The sequence below is a fragment of the Trichosurus vulpecula genome, chromosome 3, assembly GCF_011100635.1.
Source record: "Trichosurus vulpecula isolate mTriVul1 chromosome 3, mTriVul1.pri, whole genome shotgun sequence".
Classification (NCBI taxonomy): domain Eukaryota; kingdom Metazoa; phylum Chordata; class Mammalia; order Diprotodontia; family Phalangeridae; genus Trichosurus; species Trichosurus vulpecula.
In genome coordinates, this window is record NC_050575.1 from 397,198,099 (window position 1) to 397,216,342 (window position 18,244).

Below are 18,244 nucleotides of genomic sequence, written 5' to 3' on the forward strand. Positions count from 1 at the left end.
CAGAAAGTTTCCCAGTTGTCTGTCAGTGTTTAAACTGGTCACTTCCCAGTCCCGAATTATGGTCCCTCTGGATAGAGCAATAGAAAATTCACTAGAACTGCAGCTTTTGTTTTTCTAGCATGGTGAGGGTGTGTGGGATCAATGCTTTACTTACTGTTGGCCGTGTTCAGCTTCAGTGATATCAGCTGATTTGTTTGGTATCTCCTTTCTTCAGGTTACCTGGTGTATTTCACAAGACCCATGACAATGCATCGGGCAGTTTCTCCGACAGAACCTACCCCTAGGTGTGTTTGGAAAGCTGCACAAGAGGTCTGTGCTTATAAGACCAAAAGCAGTTGGACTGTCAGTAGGAGCTACCAGGAATATTTCTTTGATGAACTAAGTTTATCTCTCCTCTTCAGGAAGGAGTCAGCCACCATTGTTTCTACTGACAAACTGACCTTTCCCTTGTTAGTTCACTGCCAAACACGTAGAAGGAGAAGCTTAGTAAAAGCAATGGTTAAATCAGATCAAGTCTTAAGTTAGGAGAACTTTTGCCTTTGAGCAGCTTGGGAACGATACCAGATACCTCTGAAACTATATCCACATGTCAAAGGTCGCTGAAGCAGCACTCAAATTCTTTTGTTGAGCACTACTTAGAGTTGTATGTTCTCTTCCCCTCTCTCCCTCTCCCTCTCCCTCCTCCTCCTTCCCCTCCCCTCCTCCTCTTCATCTCTGTCTCTCCTCCCCTCTCTCTCCCTCTCTCTGCCCCTCTTCCTCTCTCTCTCTCTCTCTCTCTCTCTTTCTCTTTCTCCTCCTCTCCCCTCCTAGTTCCAACAATGTTATATCTTCAATTACAGATCCCTGTCAGCCTTGTCTGCCTATCATAGTGGTTTGATCACACCAATGAAAATCCGCACAGAAGCTCCTGGTAACTTACGCTTGTATAGTGGGAGCCCCACTCGGAATGAGAAGGAGCAGGTCTCGATCAGCTCCTTCTACTATAAGGAACGGGTAAGTTTCAGAACCAGTGGATTTGGACTTTTGTCAACTTTCCCTCGTTTTTTGTTCCCTGAGGAACTCAGCTGACAACAACAGCCTTTTATAATCTCATTCAAGGCCACCACTTTTCGCACAGATCTCTGATTTGGCTCTTTTTTAATGGCCTGTGTGTATTTTTTGTTGTGTTTTGGGATCGCCCATTTCCTTCACTCCCCATTTAACCTCACTCATTTCCATTCATTTTGTGAGCTATCTTACTACTTTATATAGAGTGGGTTAGTGTCAGGTTTTTCTTAATGCTAACCCATTATGTTGGGGAATCTAAAGGCTCCAGACCTTGAGGTTTCTAAGACTTAGTGTTTGTGTCTTTTCTTTCTGCTAGGAAATAGGGAATTGCCAGAGTGGAGGCATCTGTGCTGTTAATCTTGATTGCTCTGCTGGGCAGTTTTGCCTGTTTTGTTTCATTCATGTGTGAAGGAGGCTTCTCTGGGGGTGGGAGTGCCCTACGTAGCAGGAAATGATTATTATGGCAAGATGGAGACCAAATTAGGAGCGGTCTCACGTCAAATATGAGCAAAAGCATTTGTGGTGCAGATTTCACTTAGGCAGTTTTTTTTTCTTCCTGCCTGACCTTTAGGGCTAAGAAGTAAGATTCAAGAGGGACACAAGCATCTTGGTGATAAAATAATTATAGGGGTTTAAAGGCTATATAGCCGTGAGAACATAGACATACTAACTAGGTGGCAGGTCTGTTTTTAAGTTAAGCTCTCTTGGTTCTTGTGTTTTCAAGGAAAGCCAGACCAACTTCCCATTTAAGTGGATTTCTTGGTATAAAACTCACTTGAACTTGTGCCAGTGCTCCTGGGTTCTTGAGGACACTCACTGACCCTCTGATTATGTTGAAGGCCTGAAGCTGTTAGGAATCTCTGGAAGTGGATGAGCATGGATGGGGCATCTTCCTGATTGCCCTTAACCAGGGCTGGGCTTAGAGTTGTTGTTTAACAGCCAGGTCTTTGGAAAAATAAAAAACTAAAAGTTTAAGAGATGATATAGCAGCAAGGCCTCAGGCCACTGGTGCCATCTCGTGGGGGTCCTTGCTTCCGGATCCTACTTCCCGTTCATTTGACCTTTTTGTGAGAGTCTCTTTGAGATGTAGTTGAACAACCTCCCGTTTGATTTTTATAGCCCATGCTTTCTCTGTGCATTTTTACTTTGTTATAGATTTACCCTTTGACCCCTTTGAATGACTCAGAATAAAGAGTAATGCCATTGCAGAATGAAGTTTTGTGAAGGGAAGAGACCCAGTCTTTGGGAATTGAGTTTACAAGCAAGCTTGTGAGCCATTTTCGGCTGGCTGCTCACTGCCCTCGGTGGGTTTGGGTTGGGTGTGCTTGTGTGTGAGGTCATCCTAGTATTGACTTGAGTGTTGTTCTAGACAACACAATGGTCTCGACTTTTGATCGAGACCAAATTCAAAGCCAGGGAAAGTGTTAGTAGAGAGTTAGAAAACAGAAGGAACTCTTAAGTCATTAGATTGCTTGTCCAAGCTTGGGTGGGGGTGGGGCTACTGAGGTATTGCCAGAAATTATGTACCTGGGTGGAGGGGGCAGTGAGGTAGTGCAGTGGATAGAGCACTGGGCCTGGAGCCAGGAAGACTCATCTTTCTGAGTTCAAATCTGGCCTCCGATCCATACTAGCTGTGGAACCCTGGGAAAGATACTTAACACAATTGCCTCAGTCTCCTCATCTGTAAAACCACTGCAGCATCTTTGCCAAGAAAACCCTAGTGGGGTCCCAGAGAGTCTGACATGATTGAAATGACTGAACAACAACAGACACATAGGTGTAGGTGAGGCCTCGAGCTTTCATAATCTTCCAAGTCACTGACTTCTTTGCCTCCTCTCCACCAGGAGCTCTCATTCGGCAACACTGTCTCTGTTTCCCATCAGCAGTTATTTACCCCTTTTCATGGTCAGTGGTTAGCCCAGGTGTCTAGTGGAGTACTGCCACCCTCTGCTGCTCCTTGTTTCCTCCATCCGTCTTTGGCTCTTGCCAATATTTTGACTCACTTATCCAAGGCTTTCCCCTGGGATCCATCCCCTAAGTGTGTAGCTTATGACCCTCAGATACGTCAGTTCTGTGAATGAGCTTCTCCATTTGGTAATGAAGATACTTCTCTCAGCCCTCCTCTCTCCACCTAGTTAGAGGTCTAGCTGGGCATCTTTCTGTGTCTTGGAGCTGGCTGGGAGTTCTTCAGGCCCGTTGGGCCGCACAGGCCTCTGGTTAGAATCCAGCCTCCCCAGGCTGTGTGAGTGGTCTCCTAGCCTCCCAAAACTTTAAATTCAGGCTTGGCTGATGAGGGTTGTGACTGCATGATGTTTGGAGTGGGGGTGGGGGTGGGGGTGGGGGTGGGGGCAGGGCGGCGAAAGAGCAAAGTGCTGTGAATGCTTGGATTTTATTTTCAACAAGTGAAGCTGTGATTTTATGGTAAATCACAAAACTTTCTGATCCGTCAGATTGTGGAGAAGTTTCATTTTACTCTATATTTTTCCTTTTTAATTTTCTTGGTGTTTTTCTTCCCTCCTCTTGGGTGTAACGTTTTCATGCACAGATGTCTCCTCGCTCTGCCCGGCGACGTTGGTCCATACAAGCGATTAACGACTTCCCGGTACTGTGCGCTGTGCTAATACTCTCCTTAACTAACCCTGTCTCCTACCTAAGGGCCCAAGAATAAAACGCCGCCTGTCTGGCTTTGAGAAACCCAAACAGCAGGCTGGGTAGCTTTCTGAACCAGTGCTAGTGAACTCATTTTCACGTGGGGGATGGGAATGGGGGGCACAAATGGTGGCAGTGGGGATGCTGGCAGACACCTTGAATGGACCTTTGAACATGGGTCCCAGTTCTGGGTGTCTTGGAAATGACCCCCATTGGAACACTTTAGTTCACTAGGATTTCGCTTTGAATGCATGCTATTTCTGAGAGATTCAAAATAAGCCACTATGGGGGTGGAGGAAGCCAGAGGAAGGCATGAGAGGTGTCAGCTACTCTGTCCCTCTCTCGGCAGCTTTACCCTCACTTAAATCAAAGTCAACTGCAAGTCATGTCATCATCTCCTTGATGTCATGGACCTCTTCGAGAACAAAGGACAAACACATACTCCTTTCAGAAAAGGAGGGTCATACCTGCACCCCATGCCTGGCACTGGATATACCACAGTCGATTCCTTAGGGAGTTTTCAGTGGAACAACTTTTTTCACTTATCGCTTATAATAAAATCTTTATTTGTAGACATTCCTGTAAAACAAATTTATTCCTGTTGACCATCTGCCTTTTTCTGGCCTTCTCTCCCACCCCTTGAAATTGATGAAAGTTGTGCCAAGGATAGATGAGGAAGGTCTTGGGGTGTGGGGGTGTGTATATGTATGTATATATATGTGTGTGTGTGTGTGTGTGTGTATGTGTATGTGTATGTGTATGTGTGTGTTGGTCTGGGCCTGTGATTTCATTAGTGTGGGGAGTTTCTGATGAGGAAACGCCCTCTACTGAGGCACATCAGCATCTGTTCTCCAGCTTCCATCTTACAGACTTGCCTGGGGTACTGAGAGGTTGAGGGACCTGAGGTCACTTGGCCAGCGTGCCTCCACCTCTCCTCTGAAGTGAAATTGGAGCCTAGCTCCTGCTGGCTCTAAGGCCAGTCCACACAATGTATACATGTAGGTTGTGTCTGTGTGTGTCTGTGTGCTGATAAATGGAAGAATAATGCATATTCATTTTCACATAGAAAGTTGACACCAGCAGCCCTGGTGGAGTGAATCTCCTAAATGCTAGCTGTTGTCAGTGAGAATCCCTGCTGCAGCCACCATCACTGAAAGACCCTGACTGAGCCAACCTGGCTGCCACATTTCCACAGTTCTGAAGGAGCCTGGAAAAGGGTCTGGGTTGTGGCCCATTTTGCTGATTGTGCAGAGTTAATTGGGATTACTACGAAGCAGTTGGCGGCTTATTCTTGGGCTATGTGTTTTTACATTTAACCCATTTAGTGGCATCACTGTTACCTCAGGTGACAATGACATGCTTCAATCTGGTGGTACAATTGTGAGCTGGCTTTTGGTCATTATTCAGTGGTTTTTTTCACCAATGCTCCCTCTCCCAATACCTCCTCCATTTCTCTCTTCCCCATAATTATGTGAACTCTTTGATTCCACATGCATAGAATGGCTGATTGGGTCTCAGTTGGTTATCATAGTAATTGGCACATGTCTTTCAGTTTGTCTTTGTCTCCCCATATCTGTCTTCCCCTTGATTCTGAATCCCCTGTGGTCAGAGCACTTCTACCACTGATGTGTTGTTCCAAAAATCATAAGAGAGATTCTGGGTCCTTTACCAAACATTAGAAATATTCTACAATTAGGCTTGTCAGAATGAGACTGGAGCAATGCAAGGTATGTGACTTCAGTGACCTTCTACTCCCCCTCAAATGCTGATAGTCATTGCTACGTAGGCCTGGGAATCTAGTAAGGAACCCATGCTTTGTTCTGACGCTTAGGAGTGCAGAAGTAGGTTGCAAAGTGATGGGAGAAAATATTAAGAGGGAAAACCCAATTAGGAAAGCAAAAATGGAATGTTTTATTTCTTATCTACCAAAGCACTGAAGAAGGCACATTGAAAATTGCTTAGTCACCTGGCAAGGACTCGTACTATTCAGTAGTGACCAAAACATTGAAGCGAGCCATCAGCAGTCAGAGATTCCCAGCAGAACACAGCTCTTCCCTATCTGGCTTTCCAGATTATTTGGCCATTATACAGCCTTCTTTAAAAGCTTGGCCTCTCTTTTTTTTAAAATTTACTTAGTATTTTCTTTTTCCCCAATTACATGTAAAACTTGACCTTTCTTTTTGTAGCAAGATATTATACATAAATACTTTGTCCTGTGGAGTCATCTAGGCAAATTTCTGAACTTTATGTAGTTATCCTATTGAATTATAAGACTGAATCTTATAGTGGCTTCTGTAGATTGTTGGAGGCAGGTACCCCTGTGATTTGGACTCTGAAAGCAGTCCTTCAAGTATCTGTAATGCACTATGTTTCCAGTAAAGAATTAAGTTACACCCTAGAAGACTTGAGATCCTGAGAGAATAACCAAGAAGTCCCTGGAGCTCCAGGATCAGGTTCTGCTAATTCAGTAGATAGATAACTATGGGAAGGTATCACAGCATTTTGAGCTGCAACCTGCAGAACTCAGTCTGAAATATAACCTCTTAATGTTCAATGCTCTGTAGGCTGTAGACTGCTTGAGCAATCGTATTAAAGAAATGGTAAGAGCTCACATTTACTGAGTGGTACAAAGGGCTTCCATTTACGTTTTCATTTGATTTGCAACCTGGGGAGGAGGACAGGTAATTAGTGCAAATCTGTATTCTCTTCATTTAACAAGTGAGGAATCTTATGCCAGATGATGGCAGGGGATACTAAATTTGGTTAAGGTTACCAGGTGGAATTGGAATCCAGCACAGACTTAACACTTCTACTTACAACCCCAAGCCTAGTGCTGTAATCATTACTACCTGTCATTTTGCAAATTGGCCAGTATATTTGCACATGGGATATCTTCTGGGTATAGTTCATGTTTTAATAGGTATGACTTTTTTATTGATGAAAACTAAGAAGCCAGAAATCTGCCATGTAGTTAGTTAATGTCATTGTTTTCTAGAGCATTTGCTGCTTGTAAAATTGTAGAAATGATTTCCTTGAGGAACTTTCCTTTATTTCTATCCAGTGTATCATTCTTAGCATCAGTGAATCGCTCATATATTCATTTTCTCTTAATATAGTTTTATATTTATTAGTATAATTATGTGAAATAAGTACCTGGTTTGGCTTCCAGGAAGATTGATTTAACAGCCTATTAGTAAACTCATCCAACTCAGAAGACTAAATGAAACCAACCAAATATTTAGCTTGAAAAACAGATGTTGTTAGATGGATCCTGTTTTAGCTTAGAAATGTTCAGTTACCATGGTAATGGTAGCAAGCTAACTCCTCATCTGAACCAGTTCCCCGGTACCCAATAACCTCCAGCACGGTCTGTCTTTAGAAATTTGGATACCATCATAGTAAAAATGAGGTTAATTATTCATTTTGTAACTGACTTATAAAACACTTGAGCAAATACCTAGGCACTATTTGGGGTCATTGCATAGAGGGATGGTAGAGGAATGCTAAGAGATGTGTTATTGTCAAATGATACTTATTACATAACGTGAGTGCATTTTCTAGCTGTCAACATTGCCTGGCTCCAGCCTATTCTGACAGTCTGTTACCTTTTAACATACTAATTGCTTAGGATTTGGGCACTTCCTCCACTTGCATGCATTTCATTTTTTGATCATTGAAATATTAATTAGTTTTATCAGCATGCACGTAAATATGCTTAAGAAAAAGCTGAAAGAACTGAAGGGCTGTCTAGCCATTGTGGACTAATCTTGCTCTGAAATTGCAGCATAATTCTGTTTATGGTTAAATGTGGGAAATGTTCCTTCAAAAAAATTGGATTCGGTCCCAATCGATAACGCACTTATTTTATCTCATAGGCATTTAAAACAAGGTATTTCTTCATTTACCTGTCATGACCTGAGTTTAGGTTCTTAGAGTTTTGTTGTTTATGTAGCACTTAATGATCCCTTAAGGAGAAGAATTGATTATCCTTCTTTAGGAATGAGGCATACTGGAATCTTGCAGGAGAGAGAGCAGTTCTCAAAAAAGGCCTAGACTTGGCTTGTGATTTAAGAAATGAAAGACAAATTTTGTTGAGGTGAACTTAGCTGTCGATAAAGGTGTTTTGTTTTTTTAAGTTCTCTTGAGAACCTGAAGAGCCTTTTAGCTCTAGGATGCATCCCCACATTAGTAACTAGGTTTACTTCCTTGCCCAGTGCTCCTGTCCTGGGAATAATCACACCCTTACTTACTTAAGCCAAGGGCTAGAGTATGATGAAGTATTGATAGCGTGACTAATGTTACTGAAAAAAGCCAGATGGGAAGTATATATTTGCTGCAATGAGAACTTCACACAAATAGGCACATTTAAATTGCACGTGAGGCATTTCATGTCCAATACCATAGTCTCTCTACTTCCTAAACATTTTGGGCATTCTTAGGTGACTAGTTGTAGAAATAATGACAAGTAATTATAATAGGAAAGATTCAGGCTATCTCATTTTGAGCTACCTAATTTCTCTCCTCTCCTAGTAAGAGTAGTGATTTTGCTCAGCATAGATCAGATTGCAAAATCCACATTGCTGTGCCCCAGTGAAAAGTTTCAACAGATCCTATTGGAACTGACTGAAGGAAGAAAAAATGGATGTCAGTTCAAACACAGAACTTTCATTAAAGTGATTAACATAAGTAAAACAGCTTTTAGGTCTTTTTGTTTCAGATGGCTTTTTGCTATCTTTATAGAAATCTCTTTTGTTCTAGCTTCAGTCATATGAAAAATCAGTACGCAGTTATTAAACACATATTAAGTGCCCATTCCTGTACTAGGCATCGACAAACCTTTCTGGGATTTTTGGACCAAGAGTTCATTGCCCTTGTCATCATTTTACTTCCAGAAGTTGCTGTCTTATTATGGGCATGCTGCATTGGAAAGTCTTTGTAGACTAGGCAGTGATCCCCAGCCCATTGAGCTGTTCAGTTCTGGGTTGGCATTCTTTGTGATATGTCCCTAACACAGTATCATCTCTTCCTCTAGAAATCACGGAGGTGGAAGAGCAAACGAGAGGGTACAGACTCTGGGAACCGCCCGATCAAAGCTGCTGGAAAAGTCATAATCCAGGATATTGCCTGCCTACTTCCTGTACACAAATCACTAGGAGAGCTCTACATGTAAGTAGAAAATTCCAGGAGTGCTTCATGTACTTGGAAATCAAAGATTGCATTATTGTTCAGTTGTCTTCATTTGTGTTGAACTCTTCGTGACCCCATTAGGGGTTTTCTTGACAAAGATATTGGAGCAGTTTGCCATTTCCTTCTTCAGCTCATTTTACAGATGGAGGAACAGCAAGCAGGGTTAAGTGACTTGCCCAAGGTCATATACCTAGTACTTGTCTGAGGCTGGCTTTGAACTCAGATGTTCCTGACCCCAGGCCAGGCCCTCTATCCACTGCACCATCTAACTGCCTTAAGATTACACTACACATATTATTTTATTCTGTAGTTCCTCTATTCTGAATGGCAAAAACTCATTCTTTGGGGCTTTACATGCAAACTGTTCTCATCAAAGTCCATTTTCATGGTTTTTATGTAATTTGAAAGATCTGGTTAAACCATGGAAAAATTGGTTGGAAGATTAGTACCTAGCTGTGGCTTCTCCTTACTTCCCAGAGTAGTGAATGATTACAGTTTAGCCCCTGTCTGTTCCCACAACATTGAATAAAGCCCCTAATGACCCTTGCTTCAGTCTAATGAGGAAGAGAAGGTGGCTTAGTGAAAACAGAATAATGACTAAATTATTTCTAGGATCCTTTTCACTTCCAAGTATTTGTCTGTCTGTCTATCTCCATTTAAAACCAGCAGTGGTTCATTTGGGCAGGTTGTCTGGTAAGAATCATTCTACTTTTTGCTTTTCAGACTGAATATTAATGACATTCAGGAAACTTGTCAGAAGAATGCTGCCTCGGCCTTGCTTGTGGGACGCAAGGATCTTGTCCAGGTATTGACTTTCCCTTTGCAGAGATAGCAGCACGTCTGATCTGGATTTTCTCATTCAATAGGCTGTTTGCTCTAGAGTTGCATTTCTGGTTGAATGGCATTTTAAAATGTACAATGTCAGAATCCTTTCTTCATGGTCTGTGCCGGCACCTAGGACTTGAGCATCTTCCCAGTTTTCTCCTATTTCTTGCTTAGTGTGAAAAAGTCAAACAGTTTAAAGTGAGCACTAGCTGTTTCTTGTTGTTTCCTTTTCATGGCTTACACCTAGGCCAGTATTAAACATCTTGTACCCGAGTGTCGTTAGCTAAGACTCTCTTGTCGAATCTTGTCATTTACACGACAACCCTTTTGCACAGTATTAGGATTGTGCTGTAGGGGAACTGGCTACTTCCCACCTAAGTCTTGTTCATCTTAACTTTTTTTTCTTGTCTATACTCCATATAAGAAGCAGCGCTGAGACCCTGCTTTTTGTAAACTAAAAAATCCTTAATATCTGCCATTCAGCACATCTAACAATCCTCTAGCCAACACTGCTAAATTTGTTTAACTATTTGAGATTTGTGATGGGAATTATGGGTTTAACCTGTTTTTAAGAGGATCCAGCCCCTGAGATTCTTAGCATTCTGAGATAAGCATATATTGATTTCCCCTCCCTTGGCTTATTCTTGGTATGAATGTCTTTCTTTGAAGCAGAATGACTCTTAACAGCTTTTAGTTTTCAGTGATGTTCTTGTATAGAGTGGGTTGTGAAGGAAAGACTCTTCTGTCTCTATCTATTGGTATCTATCTTAATTAAGTTTGGTGAAATGACAGGTTGGTGAAAATACTTGTAAAAATCTTTTTATTTCCTTTGACTTATGCCTCAAGGCATACATTAGAGATATCCCTTTTGCTCAGCAAGGATCTACAGAAATAGACTGTGTCACTCTTTCTGATGGAGAACTTTAGGGCATATTTCCCTTGAGGTTATTAGTAGTTCAAGATCATTCATAGCAAAATCAGCAACTCAAGTCCTGCCAAAAATCTATTAGGCAGTTACCATAAGTGAGCTGCTGATGTTAGTGACCTAACAGAAATGGATGCTCTCTCTTGAAATAACTGCCTCTTTCTAGCCAGGTATTAGTTATCTGGAATAATGAGTGTTAGGGATATGCTGGATGAATGCAAATTTTAGATAATACCCCCTCCCCATCTCATTTTCTCATTTTAGCAAATAACAATCTCTTTAACTCTTGTGTGTATGGAAATGTTCGTACATACATCTATAATTGAGTTTACATAAACTGAGGCACTATTTGCCATTTGTTTTTACATATTCGATCATCAGTTAATCAATAAATGTTTATTAAGTGCCAGCTCTGTGCCAGGCACTGTCTTCAGTTCTGGGGTTACAAATGCAAAAGTGATATAGTCCCTACCTCAAGGAACTTACATTCTACGAGGGAGATACAACATGTCCACATATAAATAAATATGGTATATACAAAAAATAGCCTTTTTGAGGGCAGAAGCTTGTTTTGTACTTATTCATATCTACCACTAGGAGTGGAATAAAATTTTACTGATTACCTGAGCCCCATAAGCTGACAATTATGGAGGCGTTCCCTCAACTTGGTGTTAGCAAAAAGGAAATCCAAATCCCTCTGCCTCAAAGTGAGAGAATAGGTTGTGATTAAAAGTAATACAGCAAAGTTCTTCATGGTTTGTATGTTGAAATAAATGCAGGCAAGACAACCTAAATTTCAAAATGAAGTATGAACTACCAAGAAGATCTCAGATGAGGAATCCAGATGTCATTTTTCTTTCCAGATTACCTAAGGACCCAAAAGAGGCAGCAGGGGGGGTGGGGAGGGGCAGTGTAGAAAAGAATCTCAGAATATGACTTTTAGAAGAGCCTTCAGTAGCTTTACAGGATTTACACTGAGGAGCCGATGAGCCTTTTCTTTCCTCATCAAGGTGGAACCAAGGCCCCTTAAGGATAGCTCTGATTGTTCCAAAATTCGCCTCTCTCTGACTTCCAGTCATTGTTCCTGGTTCTTTTTTCTGGGGCCAAACTAAACAAATCCCATCTTTCTTCTACTTGTGATAGCCCTTTATTTAAATTTTTAAAGACATCTGTCATTCTGTCCCTAAGTTAGGGATAGCTTAGAATTTTTTGGTGTCTTGGACCCCTTTGGCAGTCTGGTGAAGTCTGTGGACTCCTTAGAATAATGTTATTCAGTGTATGAAATACATAGAATACCACAAAGAAAGCCCATTCTATTGAAATATATTTATCAAAATGTTTAAAAGGAAAAAAAAAAGAACAAGGTCATAGACCCCAGATTAAGAACCCCTGCCCCCAGTCTTCTCTTCTCCAAGCTAAACATCCTCAGGTCTTTCAGCCGATCCTCATGGGATAAGAACTGATAGCTCTTCATCCCATCCACTGCCCTCTGGATGCTCTTCTTCCTAGTGTCTTTCTAAAAACAAAGTACCCAAAGCTAAGCATCGTACTGCATGGCTGAGGAGAGCAGGCTTCTGCCTTCTTTATCCCTGAATGTTCTAGGTGCAGTCTCAGATTGACAGTATTGGCCTTCTCAGCTTCCATCACACGCCTGTGGAAGCACTGCAGTCTGGCCATTTCTCCTCTCTCTAGTACTTGTGAGGTTAATCCTTTTAATCAAAATGTAATTGTTATCTTATTCAGATTGGCCCAGTGTCCCAGCTGCCTTTCATCTAGTTGGTTAGCGGGCTCTCCCTCCTAGCTCTGTATTATCTGCCAGTTTGATAAGCATGCCATCTATGCTTTCATCCAAGTCATGAATAGATATCAGAATGGTACAAAGCCAAGTGAAATAACATGTAATGGCATTAAATCAACTGCTTATTGTTGTAAGGGTGCCAAATTGTCTAGCCTCAGCTTAGTTAATGAGGGTTAGTTAAACTGCTTGTATGCCTTGGAAAGTAGATGAGTTTTTTTCATTGCCTCTGGCTGATCCTCACTTGGTCATATTTAAATGCTTTTTTTTGATCTTTCCAGGTTTGGTCACTGGCTACAGTAGCTACTGATCTTTGCCTTGGCCCGAAGTCTGATCCAGATTTGGAGACACCCTGGGCCCGACATCCATTTGGACGACAACTATTGGAGTCCCTGTAGGTTTTTAAAGGCTAAAGGCTGTGGGAGGTTATAAGTTTGTAATGGGGTTGAAGGAATCTATTCATTTAAACATATTAATCTAGTTTACATGACACTGGTTAAGAAGAAGGTATAGAATAGGGTCTATTTCTTTATTAGGGAGACGTTCTTCATACATGTGTGTGCTTTGAAGATTTTTGTTTGGCCCATCGACTGCTTCATCCTAATAATGCAAATGGGAGCCCTCTGGAAGTAGAAGGTTCCATCGCACAGAACCGCCAGGCCACTGTTATCATACTGGAAAGTTGCTTTGGGAGCTGCTGCTTGTAGCTCCTCTCTCGAGCTTACTCCTTGATGATCAGAGTCAGATTGCTTCAGAGCACTGAGTCTGTGTTAAGTTTGTGGCACTTTAATCTGATAAAATGGACATTTGATAAGACTTAGCCATCCAGTACTTCTTGGGCAGACCCCCCAACAAGACAAGCTGCTGCCTCAGCCTTGTGAAGAGATCCTATCCATTCCTGCAGGCTACATCTTGCTTTAGCTAGTTGAGGATAGACTCTAGACTAATACCAGTTTTTGATTATCTCTTTTGTAAAATGGGAAGTTACTACCTACTCTCCCTATCTTATGAGAGTTCTGTAAAACTGAAGTGAGATCATATACGTGAGAACTTTGTCAAACCCTGTAAGGTATCACTGCTGCCATTATATGTTCTCAGAGCAAGGGCCTACTGGTCCTTCCTTTAACAGTCTAGTGCATCAAGTGCCGGTCTAGGGCATTTTGGTAACATGATATTTGTGCTTTCCTAATAGGATAGACTTCGAGCTCTACCCCAGGGCTTCTTTAAAGCCCATGGACCCCAAATGGCTGCTTGGTTCCCTTTCAGCTGACTTCTCAATTGCTTTAGAGTAGGTTCTGTGATGCAAATAACAGGAAACCAGAAAGAAGATTTGTCTGTCTCATGAGCTGCAGACTTTCCAGATTTGCACTAGTCAACTGGGTTTCATGTTTGAATACGAAACACTAGAATTTTTGAATGGAAAGCTAGATAGAACTCATCAGAACTATGTCTCAGTTGGCACTATATTCTTCTCCATATTTAGTCAGATCAGAAAGAAAGCAAACTATTTGACCTATGGAAAGCCTCAGTTCTTGCCATTGAGTTTAAAATCAAAATATCTTATAGCCGATGTGAAAATTTAAGAGATTGAATTCATCTCTTGCCAAAACTCTCTGCAGTTACCCTTTTTTCAGTTCCTGTCCTGGTTCGTTATCTCTTCCTGCTTTCCCTAGGCTGGCCCATTACTGTCAACTCCGGGATGTTCAGACCCTGGCCATGCTTTGCAGTGTGTTCGAAGCACAGTCCAGGCCACAGGGAATATTGAACCCCTTTGGACTCTTTCCTAATCGCCCTTCCAACCTTGTGTGCCACAGCCGCTATGTGAGTGTATTATTGACGTCTTGGTTAGTGCTCATTTTCACTGAATGGCATGACCCCTGGGGTGGGTGCCTTGGCTATCCCAGTGATTTTTGTTATCTTCCTTCTTGGCAGCCTAGCTTTACTTCCTCTGGCTCTTGCTCAAGTATGTCAGACCCAGGACTCAACACTGGTGGATGGAATATAGGTAGGCATGTAAATGACCCAACCAGGGCTGTATTTCTAGCATCATAAAAGGCATGTGCAAGATTACTAATACACAACCTTTATTTGATTGAAATCCTCATCATATGGAAAATGACATTCACATCCAGAAAAAAAAACAAACTATGGAGTCTGAATGTAGATCAAAGCATACTATTTTCTCTTTCTTTTTTTTGTTTGTTTTTTCTTTCTCATGATTTCTCCCTGTTGTTCTGGTTCTTCTTTCACGATATGACTAATATGGAAATATGTTTAGTATGATTATACATATAGAGCCTATATCAGATTGCATGCCGTCTTGGGGAGAGAAGGGAGGGGGAAAATTTAGAACTCAATGTCTTATAAAAGTGAATATTGAAAACTAAAATAAATTAATTTTTAAAAAAAGAAATTCTTATCATATTGTTCATTATGTATTTCATTTTCTCCTAGACTTCATCTACAATAGAAGTCTTTTTAAAATAATGAAAACTATATTTCAGTGAGTCTGTAGGCTTTGGGTATTTGTCTCTCTAAATTAAGTTTCTCTACAGAGAAGCTTCTTGGCAGGTTGTTGTCCCGTGCTTTGTTTCCTTTTTTGTCTGCATCAGTCACATAAAAAATGCGTAATGGGGCTTTTCTAGCTTTCGATCCCTCACCTACCCTGCCTTCTTCTGGTGCTGTCTGCTAACTCACCTGTGAATGCCCCTCTTGAGTGAGGAAAGCTAGAAGACAGGTGGCCATATAGATTCATAAATGAATAGGTGTGTCTGTGTTCATAACTGTAAGGTTGTCTTAATGATAAATGGGATGGGATAGTTTTTAATGGTAGGTCTCTGACTTTCCCACTATGTTAGACCCGCTATGTTAATGAACCAGTTTTCAGATAATTTTCATCCTTTGTCTTTTTGACTTTTCTAAAGTGGGTAGGGAAACAGAGCATGCATCTTCGCCCTGGGGGGAGTCCTCCCCTGATGAATTGCGCTTTGGGAGCTTGACTTACAGTGACCCTCGTGAGCGGGAACGAGACCAGCATGACAAGAATAAAAGGTAGTCCTTCTCTCTGCTCAGATCTCTGCTGCTCTCTAGTATCTGAGGCCTTGAGATGGTTGTACTCACTGGTGTTGGAAATGTATGTTGTCATTGCACCCTCTGATACCTAAGTCCTGAGCACCTTGATGGCATGTCAGAAAAGTAGTCCTCTTGTAACTGAAGATGACTAGAGCCTGTGGTCTGATTTTCACTTTTATGGATCCCCCAGATTTCCTAAAATCGGGGTTCTCACTCGGAGAGAGGAATGTTCAGCAACTTTACTGTGGAGGGCTAGGTGGTGACAGGTAGAAACAGTAGCCTTCTTTGTTACATATAACTATTAAAGATTCTACTCGGCATGTTTTCTTTCATACAGAAAAAAATATCACTATTTGTGGGACTTTATTAAATACCTGGGGTAGCTCAGAGCCTGCTCTTTCTCCATGTACTTGTCCTGTAACTCAGGGAAAACACTGATTTATATTCAGAAGAGTCTTTGGGCACTGTGGTTATATGACGCTTACTCTTTTAGTCCTTATAAAAAGGGAGGGGGCGGCAACCAACAGAAGAATTTTATGAATTTTCTCCAGGCTCCTTGACCCTGCCAACACTCAGCAATTTGATGATTTTAAAAAATGTTATGGAGAAATCCTTTATCGTTGGGGCCTGAGAGAGAAACGAGCTGAAGTTCTAAAATTTGTATCCTGCCCTCCTGATCCTCATAAGGGAATTGGTGAGTGCTGTGAATTTCAGTCTCATCTTCTTCATTGTCTGACATGTTCCTCTAATTTAAATCGCTCTGTGCTTAAATCCTAGAATAAATGATCAGTCTCTCATTTATAAGCTGGACTTTGACATTTTTAACATCTCTTCACTGAGCTTATGAAAATTTGGGGGCGCTAGGCCACTCTTCAATTTTATTAGAAGGTACCATCAGGCAGAGAAGTCTCTTATGGGTTCAAATACCAATTATAGTTAGCAACACTTTTAAGGGCCTTGCTCCTTTGATCGCCTGACAGAAAGAGCTGGAAACAATGCAAAATAGTAATCAGCTTTGTTATCTGAGGTGTTAATGGAGTTCTCAGGTAAACACATCCCAGCTCTACAATGATCAGTTTCCTTTTCATTGGAGCTAATCCCGGTCGCAGCCAGTATGGTGGACTATGGCTCTCTAGCTGGTCTTGGAGTCAGGGGACATCTAGGTTCAAATCCTGCTTCTGAAATGCTCCAGGAAAGTCCCTTCAGCTGTCAGGGCTCCAGATCTGCATTGGCAGAGGGCCCTTTCCCACTGAAAGTTCCTGCACCAGTAAAATCACAGGTCTGAACCAGCCAGACAAACAAACAAGTAAAAATCCAGTGAAAAAAAGCTAACATTGGTATTTCTCTTTTTCTCCATCTGAAACCATTTCCAGAGTTTGGTGTGTATTGCAGTCACTGTCGGAGTGAGGTTCGTGGAACCCAGTGTGCCATCTGCAAGGGATTCACGTTCCAGTGTGCCATCTGCCACGTGGCAGTGAGAGGCTCCTCCAATTTTTGCCTGACCTGTGGACATGGCGGACATACCAGCCACATGATGGAGTGGTTTCGCACCCAGGAGGTGTGTCCTACTGGGTGTGGGTGCCATTGCCTGCTTGAGAGTACATTTTGAAATTACAGGCTGTAGACACTGTGTGGAGGATCCTACAAAAGCCAGGGGATCAGACCCCCCTGCCGGGACTGGAACTCCTTTCTGACCTGGCTGTTTTTTCTTGGATTCCTTCCCAGTTTGTCCACTGCTGGCAGTGGTTACCATTCAAAAGAAGCTGAGTGAGACATAAAGCAGTGCATCGTGTTCTCAGCTTCAGGGCAGCCAGCGCATTGAACGTGTTCTTGGAGAAGAGCACTTGCTTACAGGGCCAGGGCTTACTTCAGAGTTTAATGTCATTTTAATGCCAAGCAGGACCAGAACAAAGAAAAGAGACGGAAGCCAGACACAAAGGACAAGCGTCTCAGCCTGCTGACCATAACTATTCATTGAATTGAAAAGGGGTTCTTTCCTAGCAGTGGCTTTGGAAACTTGATTGTACATTTAATGAGCTGATGGGCAGTGGCCTTTAAGCTATGACATTTAAATTATGAATATGTGATGTACTTAAGGATTTTTAAGATGGTTTTTATTTTTGAGCTGCTACTTCTTGGCCAGTGAAATTCTGGGTAATTGTATAAGACAAAGAATTAAATGACATTTTAATGGAGCATGTATGATTTTCCTACTTGTTCACTAAAGTTGCTATAAAAAGATCAAACTAGATGCTTAGGCTGTATAAGAGAAAATGCCTGGTTCGCTTCTGTGGAATCTGACCTCAGAAAATAATTTCACTTGGTAAATGGAAGATGGAAGAATGTTTCTAAGAGAAATACCCTGTTCCTTCTCTGGATGAAGATGGAGATGATGTGATGGCACCCAGAGCAGCTTTCTTCTCCATCTTTCTCTTGGTGTCGTTTGTTTTGAACTCTGTTCAAGGTGACATCCCAGGTTCACGTGACTGTCCTCCTAAATGCTTTCTTCCCTTTCACCCTTCCTCACCCCCGATTCCGTTCACCAGTTCTTTTTTTCTTTTTTACACAGCTTAAGTGGGCCTGGTAATGAAGGCTCTTACTTAGCAAATATTTCTGTTGAGAAAATTCACCTCTTTTCGGTCAGTCAAGCAAAACCTGAAAGTTTACAGCTCCAAATAGATGTTGGTTTAATTAGTATGAATACAATTCCATGGCTTGAAACATTTATAAATGATACTCAAGCA

General features: G+C 41.8%; 1 protein-coding gene across 4 annotated transcripts in view; it reads left to right on the plus strand.

Annotated features, from left to right (window-relative positions):
- Positions 1-17,695, plus strand: part of WDR59 (WD repeat domain 59) — a 68,588-nt gene extending 50,893 nt beyond the window's left edge. For 2 of the 4 annotated variants that reach the window (XM_036750957.1, XM_036750959.1), the window contains 11 exons: positions 215-284; positions 840-993; positions 3,593-3,649; positions 8,729-8,862; positions 9,607-9,688; positions 12,710-12,822; positions 14,102-14,249; positions 14,361-14,433; positions 15,353-15,479; positions 16,052-16,194; positions 16,874-17,695. In XM_036750957.1, coding sequence (XP_036606852.1) covers positions 215-284; positions 840-993; positions 3,593-3,649; positions 8,729-8,862; positions 9,607-9,688; positions 12,710-12,822; positions 14,102-14,249; positions 14,361-14,433; positions 15,353-15,479; positions 16,052-16,194; positions 16,874-17,109 — 1,337 coding nt within the window. In that variant the 3' untranslated portion in view covers positions 17,110-17,695. The remainder of the gene's footprint in view (positions 1-214; positions 285-839; positions 994-3,592; positions 3,650-8,728; positions 8,863-9,606; positions 9,689-12,709; positions 12,823-14,101; positions 14,250-14,360; positions 14,434-15,352; positions 15,480-16,051; positions 16,195-16,873) is intronic. The other 2 variants (XM_036750960.1, XM_036750958.1) reach the window with 1 other exon arrangement.
- The last annotated feature ends 549 nt before the right edge of the window (positions 17,696-18,244 follow it).